The sequence below is a fragment of the Telopea speciosissima genome, chromosome 1 (assembly GCF_018873765.1).
Source record: "Telopea speciosissima isolate NSW1024214 ecotype Mountain lineage chromosome 1, Tspe_v1, whole genome shotgun sequence".
Taxonomy (NCBI): Eukaryota; Viridiplantae; Streptophyta; class Magnoliopsida; order Proteales; family Proteaceae; genus Telopea; species Telopea speciosissima.
Window position 1 is genome coordinate 69,356,450 of NC_057916.1, and position 13,047 is coordinate 69,369,496.

The 13,047-nt window shown below is 38.9% G+C and overlaps 1 protein-coding gene across 3 annotated transcripts in view; it reads right to left on the reverse strand.

Moving 5' to 3' along the window:
* Positions 1-301: 301 nt before the first annotated feature.
* Positions 302-13,047, reverse strand: part of LOC122648475 — a 28,005-nt gene continuing 15,259 nt past the window's right edge. For 2 of the 3 annotated variants that reach the window (XM_043841679.1, XM_043841677.1), the window contains exons 12-17: positions 7,747-7,814; positions 7,356-7,468; positions 6,352-7,254; positions 1,599-1,704; positions 594-966; positions 302-476 (exon numbers count right to left, since the gene is read on the reverse strand). In XM_043841679.1, coding sequence (XP_043697614.1) covers positions 950-966; positions 1,599-1,704; positions 6,352-7,254; positions 7,356-7,468; positions 7,747-7,814 — 1,207 coding nt within the window. In that variant the 3' untranslated portion in view covers positions 302-476; positions 594-949. Of the gene's footprint in view, positions 483-593; positions 967-1,598; positions 1,705-6,351; positions 7,255-7,355; positions 7,469-7,746; positions 7,815-13,047 lie in introns of all 3 variants that reach the window. The other variant, XM_043841678.1, reaches the window with a different exon arrangement.

Sequence of the window (13,047 nt, forward strand, 5' to 3'; positions counted from 1 at the left end):
CACTCTCCCTTACAGAACGCTTTCCCAACATTCTAACAAAGCAGACAAGACTACCCCTAGACCCTAGTATTACATATCAAAACGTTCAATTGACCAAGGCTAAAAACATAAAGGAAAGAGTTCACCTGGAATGGGAAGCACCTCCTAGTTCAGCTTCATGAACTGAGGATAATGGAAAACCGAATACTCAGGACCAGCATGTACAAGTATCCCCTGTAAATAAAGAGGCACCATGCCTCAATGCACTGGACCACAGCCAGGGCCAAATAACAAACCACTTAACCCAACGAGGACAACACTAAGAAAAATCTCATACATTTATCTATTAGCAGATTATAACCTACAAGAGAGCAGAATCTTCAGGCTCAAATCAAATAAGACGTCAAATACATAAGGTGGATATGACCAACCAACAGAATATGTGTAGGCACCACCTTCGGAACCATCCCAGGCAGTACCAGTGATGCATGTGAAACCTGCATCTTTACTCCAACTACATAAGATGGGGCAAAGGACATCCAGATTTTCACATATATAAATGTCAAAAAGACTGCCACAAAATAAATACAACAAAAGGCCAAAAAAGTTTTTACCTGCTGATATGTCATGACAGGTGAACCAGGCTGCAAGTGCATCGCAAGTCACTAGCTTAATTCTCTTTTCTGCAGGTTCAAGCCCCAACACAAGGAGTTTCCACACAGTTTGTCGGGAAGTAGTACAGGGAAAGCAATTGCCCAATAGCCTTTCATACTACAGAACAAACTAAGATTAATATAAACCTCTATGAAAAATTACAATCAAAGCCTACTAAAGAAGAAGAGTGAATTTCTTTTTTTAGGTTCTCTTAAACTCCTTTAATTAATATTTACAGACTCTGCACAGGTGTAACTGTCTGACCCAATAGCTACAGGGTTTCTTGAAAGTCGAATGGCAGCACAACTAACTCCTCTCATCCATGATTATTTCCTGTTTCAAAACCATAGTTAGCATCTAACTTGGAAGCATACAAAAATACACATAACACAGGAATTGTGAGAGATTTTAACGAGCTCTAGTTTCATCCACGGCCCACCTAGGAAGAGGTTCCTTCGCCACCTAAATAACTGCCACATGGCAGCTCAATTGGGGTTCAAACTAGAGTTTCGAGAAAAATAGTCTATGGGAGAGTGTACAGTAGTGGTAGAACTACCAGTGACTCAGAGTGCATGGACATGCACAGGGATGCATGCCAATACATGGGAAGGTATTTGACTGAATTAGGCTCTGAAATTTGACGTGGCAAATCCATACCACGTCCCCTCTATCCAATGGTTGGAATAGCCAAATCTTTTATCCATGTGGCAAAATGATAGTGAGCAACTAGGAACCCCTTCCTAAAGCAATGTTCCTTTCAACAATTTTAAAACTGCACAACCGTATTACAGCTCACTCATAATAAGGAAGGTCAAAAACAAAGATTCTCCCCCAAGGGGGGGGGGGGAGGGAAAGAAAAGAAGAGAGAAGGAAGAAGCTGTACTGCAACATGACATTGATTGAGGCACAATAATATATCATATGCCAAGGAATTTAAACATAAAATGCAGAGAACAGGAATTTACCCTTTGATGACGCAGCACTTCTGTGTTGCAATTTGGTACTACTCTTGTCATGTGAAACAGCAGGTATTTTTGAGATGATCAAGGAGCTCTGTAGCCCTTCCAATAGCTGTAGGCATCAGCATTCAAACATTACTTACAAGCTCCAAAAAATGTAGACAATGGACTGGAGTATGAGTAAACACAAACACTAAACACCTTATAAAACATAAATATTACACAAAGTGCATAGCCAAGCATTAGCGTATATGTAAAAGGGAACCAATCACCAATGCTGGTTGTGGGTTCAATCCCTCATTTGATGGGGTCAAAAAATATCCATTAGGTTGACTCTATTCCCAAAATGCATGACATGTATATGATGTTTCAACACAATAGGTTCACAATCCACAAGACAATACGGATAATCAAATACATTAAATAAGGAATTTGTGTCCTTTTCAAGAAATCAAGGTATAGCATCACAGAGAACATCAAAAGGACAAGCGGGATAAAATGCAAATCTATGAATTAGATAACCTGATATCATTGCTAAGTCCAAAGAATGAATGACAAGGACAGTTGATGCCAACAAACTTAAAAGTGTTTCAAAAAGCAACAGAAGAAATAACAAAGAAAATTACAAAATAACACCTCTTAAATATATAAACCTCACAAACATCCCTGTTTTCTGGAAAATTGAAGCACAATTTTAGTTCAAATCCTCAACACGACATCGCTATCCAAACTTTAGAAAAAGCAACCCAGTGCACAAGGCTCCCGCTACTACAAGATCTGGGAGGGGCAAATGTATGCAGCTTTACCACCTGCTTTGCAGGAGAGACTGTTTCCAAGTTACGAACCTACAACCAACAGGTTGCAACTGCCAACTTAAGAAAAAGTAGAGAGAAGAATAATTGTTTCATACGGCATTTGCTTAACACAGCAATCCCCATCCAAAGTTCCACCAGCTAATCTAAGAATAATTACTTAACACAACATTTGCATTTTAATGTAAGACTAGATTAGGGTTAACCTAGCCCCAAATAAATCCACAACAGAAAAATAGAAAGAAAAAAGTATCAGTCTCCTATAAGGCTGAGACTTGCTCTACAAGCAACAAACTACAATAGAAAGTCTAAGTTTGCAAGGTTTCTAAAATAGAAACCAAGCCTATGACAAAAATAGAAACTAATTAAACTCCTATATCCCCCATGCATAGACAAAATTGAGTCTTCTAATAAGTCTTCAGGAAATCTGGTCTTGGCCCCCAAAGGATCTTCTAGGAATATTCCCACCAAGTCAAATATGGGGCTGTGACACTGTTCACGTGACCAGTAACATGAACAGTGTTTTGGCATCTTCTCCTTCATATTTTGATCTACATCAACTCTTCCCTCTTAGAAAAAATTCGACCTAGAATTTTGAAAATGGCAAGAATAAGCTTGGTGTGGTGGATGTCAAGTTTCTGTCCAAACAAATATTCTTGCAGCTCCTTGAAAATACAGATGTAATCTAGAATGTGTGGAGTTTGTTCTTCAAAGTAATTTGGTGGAATAACAAATTCCACGTGTTCAACTTCCACATCATCAATCGTGTCCATGGGGTTGTCCACGAATTTTTTTTTCAATCTTCTCTGCTTCAGACTCAAGCTCTCTAAGTTCTTGTCATTCAGTCTCCTCCAATGGCTTCCTCAACTATAGTGCAAAGTTCCACATCGTCCATGGCTTCAACTTTGCCTGCATCAATTTCTCCAATGTAAGCCTCGACATTCAAAACATCAAGGACTATTTCCACTGACAATAGAAATCGCTGGCACTTCTTCGATATTAACCTCAATTTTAAGTTTTGGTTCATTGATTGGAGGTTTATTCTCTTGTTTCTCTTCCATCTTCAAAACGTCAACAAGCCAAGCCTTAGCAAACAATGTTGAGCTGATCATGTAACCTTCATCAAAAGGTAGAGGATAAATATTTGCCCCTCAGTATTTCTATTATCTCCTCCCATGTGGTAGGTTTTTAACTACGACGGTACAACCTTTCATCATGTATATGTGATGCAGATTCATCATCAAATAGGGATTGTTTAATTGGGAATAAGTGTAGGGTTGGGATATATATATGTTGGGCCTTTGTTCCCAAGGGTTTTCTATGTATTAGGAAACTTTAGTGGGCCTGAAATAGGGGTATATAGGTTGCATACGGGATTAGCCCAATACTTAGTTTTTATTTTGTGTTTTTAATTGAACCGGTTTAAATTGGTTGCATCCAATTGGTTCAATTGGTCTAATTTAAGTGAAGTGATCCTATTGGCTAAGAGGTTCTTATATCCTATTGGCTACTAGGGAATCTTCTTTATTTTAAGTAGTTTAAGTTGTTTTAAGTCATTAGGACTCTATTTTGAGTCTATTTGAGCTTCCTAGTCAGTTTAAGTTGCCTAATAGGTTAGGGATAAGGTTAGGCCATTCCTTTTAGTGTCTAAGTCTATTTTTGAATCTTCTATATAAGTTTGTAAGGGAAGCCAGCATTGTACAAGAATTTGATTAATGAAAAAGCTTTTGTTTGGTGCCATAGCTGCTGCTCTGCTCTGTTGAGTGAACCTTGTAAGTAATATCAAGGCTACCTTGTGGGTAATATCAAGGTGAAGGGATTGGTGGACTCCGATCGACTCCTTGCATCTTGTAGATCGGGAGGTCCTTCTTCTAGTTCTTCAAAGCTGCTACCATTGAAGATTTAATCTTTCAAGTAAGGATTTTATTAATTCAGCATTTAACCTTCTTCTTCTAATCCTCTAACCTAAGCTCCATCTACTCCTATTATCACCCCTTCCATTAATCCATAGATCCATTAGAACCCTAAAACCCTAAATCCAATTCTGCCCTAAATTGCATAATTTTGTAACTCATCCAAACCCTAACTTCTTTATACCAAAATAACCCCCTAGACCTGCCCATTAATACCCTATAAACCTCTTTCCTAAAATCTGCCCCTAAACCCTAGATCTTACAAACAGTCCATTTTCATAAGGCATCCTACCCAAAACCCTAGAATTCCAACCTCAACCAAATTTGATCCAACTTATACCATTAGACTCATAAAATTCTGCACATCATTACCAAATAAAACCCTAAGTCGAAACCCTAACCATAACCCTAATTCTGCCTTAATTAGCCTAAGCCGTCCCAATCGGCCAGCCTTGTTAAGAGATCCTATTACCCTGGTTCCTAGTGGGATTACTCCTACCTAAGACTACATTAATATGCCACCACTCTCTTGCTGCCCCAATCAGGTTGGCACGAGCTAGCTTCATATTTTGCTCTTCATACAAAGCAAATCAATTGAAGTAATCATCTAAAGCACATAACCAGTCATAAAAGAGAATTGGATCAGCCTTCCCATTATATTCTTTAAGCACCAACTTTGTGCTTGTCATCATGTCATCTAGCACCAAAGTCAGCAACTTCGTCTTCGTACAAGTTTTATTGACATAGAACTCTTTGATGTAGACGAGGAGAAGGATTACCTGGACGTCTATCCACAGTTTGCTACATAGAATTTTCTTTTGTTCATCTCTAGCATATCTCTCTTATAAAAGCAAATTCTTTGGTCAACTATCGTATAGCTAGAGCAAGAGCATCATCAGTATTCAACAAAGCATGGTTAGAACTCTCCGCATCACCCACACCAGAAAATAGAAAGAAATAAAATAGCAATCTCCTATAAGACTGAGACTTGCTTTACAAGTAACAACTAAAATAGAAAGTCTAAGTTTGCAAGGTTTCTAAAATAGAAACAAGCAACTTAATAAAATAGAAACTAAGCCTATGTCAAAATTTAGAAACTAATTAAACTCCTATATCCCCCACGCATAGTCAAAATTGAGTCTTCTAACAAGTCTTCACAAAATCTGGTCTTGGGCCCAACAGGATTTTCTAGGAATATTCCCACCAAGTCAAATATGGGGATGTGACAGTGTTCACGTGAACAGTAACATGAACAATGTTTTGGCCTCCTCCCCTTCATGTTTTGATCTACATCACTTCACAAGAACATGGAACACAAAGTGTCAAAAGAAAATTTTTGAAGTAGAAAAAAAAAGCCAGAAATATTTCCCCCATAATGAAAGTATAGTGTATGAAGCTCAACTACTTTACTCTTTCTAAGTTCATTCAATACTACCCTCCAATGCTTCCTCCAAGAGTTTCACTGACTAAAAGGCTGTTTCCTCTGGCATCTTGTTGCCAAATAAAAATTTCATGAATGTTTGAATAGCTTCTTCAGCAAGGATGCGTAAATGCACGCTAAATTCTCCCATGAGAAATAAGTTTTATGTAATTCTATAGGGATGTTTCTATCATTTTGGTACATACAATAAAAGAAAACACAAACTTGTAAACTGTAATAAATGGATGTGGCATAAAAGAACTGAATAAAATTATAAATGGGTGCAAATTATGTAAGTTGCACCACTTGTACATAATTTGCACCACTTGTTCTATACTACTATTTCATCACAAAAATAGTAGAAAATAACTTTGAGATCTAAGTGTATATTGGAAACCTACAATGCCTATGAATATTTGAAAATAATCAAAACAAACTAAATCGTTACTGAACTCCCAAAATAATAGAAAAGAATGCAGAAAAAAAGATGAGGGGGAGGAGAGGGGAGGGGGGGGGGGGGGAGGGTATTTCAGTTTCAGGAGTCTGGACGATAAAATATCTAACATATACACTACAAATGCAGAAAAATAATTTGAACATTCTGAAGAAATTACCCGGGATGTTGGCTGAATCCGGCGATTGGATCTCCGTGGCTCAACAGCATCAGGTGTTGGTTTACCAGAATTATTATTGTGAGTAGCATCCTTTTCTCCATTTTTAGTCAACTTTTCACCAGAAGTTGCATTTTTTCCTTTACCAACTCCTTGGACAGGTTCCACAGCTGAAGACCTTTTCTTGGAGAGAGGAGCATCTGAAGGATGAGCTAGTGAGGAAAACAATTTTGGGCCTTCAGTTGTTTTGTGAGTGCCTTGAAAAGAACCAAACTGTAGGCTCTGCTTTTCTGAGATGTTCTCATCCTGGCCATGAGATGCTTTAGCATTCGTTACATGATTTGGCATAGCACCATCATCTGAAGCAGACACAACAGATGTCAAAGAACTATCCTTTCCGGATATATTCTTAACTGTTCTCCCTGACTTGAGCACCTTGGGTTTAGATTCAGCAACTCGTTTCCCCTTGGGATCAACTTTAGAAGCATTTTTCCACCCACGACCAGATCCTTGAGGCATCAAGTATTTCGCTATTTTAATTGAATCATTTCCCTCATTTGATCGACAATCTGTACCTGTACCTGCAATATAGTGTTTGCTCACTTCCATAAACTTCCTTTTCTTTCCGGGCTTAGGAACACCAAAAATCACTCTTGATCCTTCCATCTGCAGACCAGTTCTCTTTGTCCTGAGTGCATCAGAACCGTTTCCCTCTCTGGTGTTCTTCCCCACAGTGAATACTTTTTCCTTCTCAGAAAGTGCCAGTGGCTTTGAATCCCCCGTTTTTACAGATTCTCCAGTGCCTGTACCTTTTGACAATGTAACTTTGCCCCTGGCTTCAACTACAGGGTCAGTTCCAGAACTGTGTCTGCCCAGTTTAGGTCGCTTTTCCTGTGGTGTATCACCCTGAGCATCACAACAGAGATAAATATCAACAAACAAACAATTGTGAAGTAACAGAAAAGAGCATAAGTACTGTTAAATATAAGGCCTATTCGACATCAGACCTCATGAGGACGGGAATTGTTTTCTGTTGACTGCCATTCCACCCATTGCCCATCCTTCCAAACAAGATGAGGTCTCAGATGCCATGCCCTAACAATTGATGTGTCTCCTCGAGCTGGCACAGAAAATTACAGGACAAATTTATCTCCGATAAAAGAAATTAGGGCTGATGTTCTCTGGGCCGCAGTGCAGCCTGCGCCCAGACACATGGGCTGGGTATTCCTGCCATTCTGGGGGGGGGGGCAGGGTGGTCATTTTGCCCACCCCCATGTGTCTGGGCGCAGCCTGCACCCCCAGCACATAGAACATTTGGCCAAGAAATTAATAGCATAAGAGAATTTTTCCAAAACTTCAGTGGGTTGAACTCTGTGTAATAGAAAAAATAGAAAATACCTGGAAAATGAACAGTGAATATTGTTTCATCTTCCTTGCTCTTTTCCATGACAATTCCTTCCCACCACCTGAAAATTTAAACTATGGACTCAAATGATACTAGCTCACAGAACAAGACATAAAATAAAGTGAAAGGTTTTTTTTTTCCTTTTTTGTATGTGTGTGTGGGGGGGGGGGATTGTGGCATGGAAAAAGAAAAATGGAAACAATACATCCAAAAAGATGAATCATAATTGGAGTAACACATATCCCACCTTGAGTCTAAAAAAGACATGCTAGTGAATGCAATGGCCCATTAAAATTGAAATTTATTATAATGTTTCAGTAGTTTGATAATCAATCAAAACCACCTGGGTATGTAGATTCAATTTAGTTCCACAAATGCATGTGACTACTTACTCAAAAAATCTTTCTGCACATGACAAATAAGGCTTGCACCACTGACACAATCTATCCATGTCCTTGAAGCATACAGAAATGTCACCTATGAGAGAACCACACCCGATTATGAGTGCCGGTTAGGATGGGAAGAAATCTGAGAAGGGTGTCGAGTTACAGGGAGGGAGAGAAAATATCACATAGGAAGAAGGGGAGAGGGGAGAGAAGAAGAATGCACACGCACAGCCACACAGGATTTTCAAACCACAATGATCAATTCATTCTTTCTAATCTTCCAATCTGAGTAGGAACCTAGGAAAAATGGAAACCAACTAAAAGAGGAAACTAACCAAAGTAAGCAATGACTCAAGCAAAGAAACTACCAAGGAAATCCTACATAGTCAACCCAAAATTCTAAAACAAAGAGAATTAATTAAATGGAAATAAATCTCCTATGTAATCTACCAACCCTTGACAGACCAGAAAACTGGTTTAAGACCGGTTCTTGGTTTAGGCCTCCGAAGTGGTTCACGTTTGTCTAGCCAGGTTAGAGCAACTGCATCAGAGATAACTTCATCCCAAGAGCAAGAACCTTCAACTCCACAGACATCAAATCAGCGAAGTCCATTGGGCCAACGAATGCAAGTGCAATCTCACCAGCATGTAGGGTAACCTTTGGTGAAAGTCTCAGCAAAATCCAGTGGTTAGATCAGAAGATAACAAGGAGTCATAGGAGGGCTAGGGCCTAGGAGAAGGGAAAATCTGTCAATTCAGATCTCACAGAACAGGTTGCACGTTTAATCGCAACAGAATATCATTAACTATATGTGACAAAGCTTAATCTCAACAACCAGAACCTGTGAAGGAGAACTGAAGAGAAGAGCATGATGGAAATGGAGAAGAGGAGAGAGGGTGAACATGATAGGAATGGAATGGAATACCTCTATCTTGGGAAGCTTCTCCCTTGTATTAATCAAGCAACCAACTCTTAGTAGGAAACCTACTAAGAGTCTAATTACAAAGCAACAAGAAAAGATATTAACAACAAAAACAGTCATGAACATATATAGCAGTCATAGGCGCCACTGAATACAAAGAGAACTTCATTCTGGTAGCAATACCAACCGAAGCACATCAAACATCAGCAGCAATAGAAGAGAAATTTTCATGTCAAATAAATCCAAACAACAACGAACAAGATAAGCAACAGACAATAACACCCGCAAAAAAATATCGTAGCACCAACAGCGGCATCAAAAGCCCTTCTCAAGGAAGCAAGTAGTAATATTCACAAAGAATATAGATAAAAGTGCAGCATAGGTTTCTTTTAACCACTGGTAAAATGCATCATAGCTTACTGCACACCATTGATAAAAATGCTACATACATTGTTGCGAACCACTGATAACACAGCATAAGGATGCTGAGAACTACATAACACAACATAAGGTTGTTAGAAACAACAGATAACAGCATAAGGTTGATAGGACCAAATAAGTAACAGTCTTGTTGCTGCATACAAGTAACCATCTTTATAAGATAAATTCGCTGTTGAGGACACGAGCAAATAATAACAATCTTCAAATAAGCATATGGTACTATGCTGATGACACAAGTAGATAATAATCTTGAAACATTAGATGATAACTCCAATCTTCCCCTCTAGTGTAGACTACACGTGGACAAATAATGTAAGGGAGAACACCAACGGATAATCCATCATCATATGGCAGCAATAACCCACATCACGAAAGATGAACACCATACAAATCCCATAATTAAGAGTACAGGCAATAGCATCAATAGATAAAGAACTCCAATGTAGGACACAAACAGGGAAGAATAGTAATAAATTAATAACCCAAAACCAGCGAGCCTAATGTCTCCCAATTCTGGTCAAATGCTCCTTGTAGACAATAATAATAATCCCCAAAATATTGAGTTGAACCAACGGCTGGTTTGCAACATACAGCACACCCACACAAGATGAGTTGCCTTGTATCGGGTGAAGAGAAGAGGGTGGTAGATAGAATGAACAGTCGACTGCCGTGGGAGAAGGAATCAACTAGGAACTGGCATCTCCAGATCTCTTCCAACCATTAAAGGTATGTGCTTATTACAGAGAGTGTGGTTCATGATCGAGCGAGTACTCTTCCTCATCCGGATTACCCATCGGTTGAATTACTCCATGGACATGGAGAAGAGAAATTCTATCCTCATTCAGACCAAGACATAACTTCTACCAAAAGTTTTTTGTGATCTTTTTGTTCAAATAACAATTGAGGTGAAGCAGGGTCAGGAACAACGAATCTCTTTATGATAAACAGATCCATGGGGACAGATTTGAAATAAAATCAAAACAACACTAGAGATGGGTTATAGGTCAAAGAGGACGGGATTTTTGAAAATTGGTGAATAAAGCAAGAGATGAGATAGAAAATGGGGGAGGGGTTGTCTTCTTCTTTACAAAAGAAGAGAGGAGGCGGTAGAACATAAATTGCTTATATTGAGAGAATTTCTTCGTTGGACCACCAATCGACCTGAAATTTCAGGTGGAGAATTGCAATCCATTGTCCACTTGAATGTAAGCAATAATAATCCCAACAAAATCATAGAAGGGAGGATTATTTTATTCTGCATCTGGCCCTGGCGAAAGACAGGATCAGAATTGGTTGCAGTGAAATTTCACACAACAGAAAGGGTCTTATTGGAGTTGAAACCTTAGGGTTTGGGTCGCCTATGGAGTGGCAATCTATGCCCAAAATTTCAGGTTCAACGGAACTGTATTGAGGGATCTGCTAGTGTGTTGTTTCAGACCCAATAGTAACACCAACAGGATCTAGTCCCAACAGCAGGAGAACTCAACCAGATAGAAGGGAAAAAGAATGATGGGAGCACAACAGAAACCTATGAAGGAAATCCAGAGAGGAGAAGAAAAAAAGCCCAGTCATGTATCCTCAAGAAGGCATATATAGAGAACTCAAATAATTCTTTCAACTATCAACCGAAGGACACCAACAGTATTCAGAAACAGGTTTGACAACCCTAGTTTTAATGTTTCAGCAACTAGGGTTTCAGATTTTTTCCTTCTCCATCGTTCTGATACAATGTGTAAAAGCTTGATCTCAACAACCAAAACCTGTGAAAAAGAAGAAAAGAGAAGAGAAGAGAAAAGCACAATATAGTTATTAAGGCATTGCCTAGGCGTCCAGGCTCCTTGGTCGCTTAGGCGGGTGCCTTGCACGCCTTGGTCCACTTTGTTGGTTTTGCCTTGATTTTGGCCCCCCTCCAACGTCTTGATCGCCTTGCCGCCTTGATAACTATGAGATGGAGAAGAGGAGAGAGGGTGAACACAATAGGAATGGAATGGAATATCGCTACCATGGACAGCCTCTCCCTCATATTAATCAAGCAACCAACTCTTAGTAGGAAGCCTACTAAGAGTCTATTTACAACCAAAGACTAACTAAAGTATATAACAATGACCAACTTAAACAATGACTCAACTTAGACTTCACCAAGGTTCTAAATCTTGGTCGAAACAGAGATTTCCCAGGTTTTGACCGAAACCTGGTATTTTTCTGGGCCAAACTCAAAATGTCATGGGCTGGTTGAAACAGGGCGAAACTACCAAAACGGGTTGAAATTCCTCAAAAACAGTAAAAACCCGGTGCAATCCAGAATCGACCTTAGGTTTAGTCTTGTAAAGTGACGAAACCAAGATTTAGTTCTATGAACTTAACTTAGACTATGACTCAATAGACTTCTCCAACTCTAGACTTATCACTAACCCTCTCCCTCGCAGTACAATATTCAACTCTACTGTTAGTTTCAGAACCAACAGGATAGATGTTCAGATACGATTTCAGCAATTAAGGCTATTATGAATATTTAAACCTGGAAACAAAGGGCAAAATAGGGAGACATTAAATATCTCCAGATCAGCAGGTCTGATAAACAACAGATTATGGTCGAAGGTCTTCCCTGATTTGATGAAAAACTCCTCAAAAGATGAGGATGTCCGCTGGTCAGATCTCCTTGTCAATCAATACCAAAGTTAACGTGAAAAAAAAACATTTGCATATAAAATCCTTGTAAGAATATAATAGTTTCAGAAACAAGGTTTTACTTGATCAATGAATGGGTTTGGTTGGATCAAACACCAGCCGACCTATGTCACACACAAAGAAAGAGCATACCACAATAGGCAGCAAAGATAAAGCTTCTCATTAATCAAAATTCGTGTACAATGTTGGTCCTCCTTACAAACTTATATAGAAGACTCAAAAATAGACTTAAAAAGGAAAGACCTAATCCAGTCCTTCATTAATTAAGAAACATAAACTGACTAGGAGACGGAAATAATAAAGGAAATTGACTCAAAATAGGACTGGACTTAGAGAATTTTAATCCAGCCTAACACAATTGATATTAATAATAATTAAAATAAAGAAACAAAGACACTTTCTTAACTAATCCCATATGCCTAGCTTCTTTCCATATTATAGACCCATCAAAGTAGCCCATTACAATGAAATCACATGGGATCAAAAGTCCAACACGTACATAACCCAACCCAAAGCTTATTTCCAATAAAATAAGCCATTTATATTATTTATCTGCATCACCCCTCACCCACCCCCCCCCCCCCCCACACAAAACAAAATGCCGACCCCCGATAATGTCCTAATGCCAACCAACAAGTTGAATCGCTACACAAGTTTGACTTTTTCCTAGAAAAATAGAATGTCAAGAACACAGCAAGACAATAACCACCAGACAAAAAGCCCAAACTACCCTACAGAGGCAAGGAATTGGATTCATGCCTCCTTTGCAAAGTTGCAACACACTGAAAGGGGAACTGATTCACCAACGAAAAAGCAAAAAAACAGCAAATATAGGACAAATTCTTCCTTCTCCAAA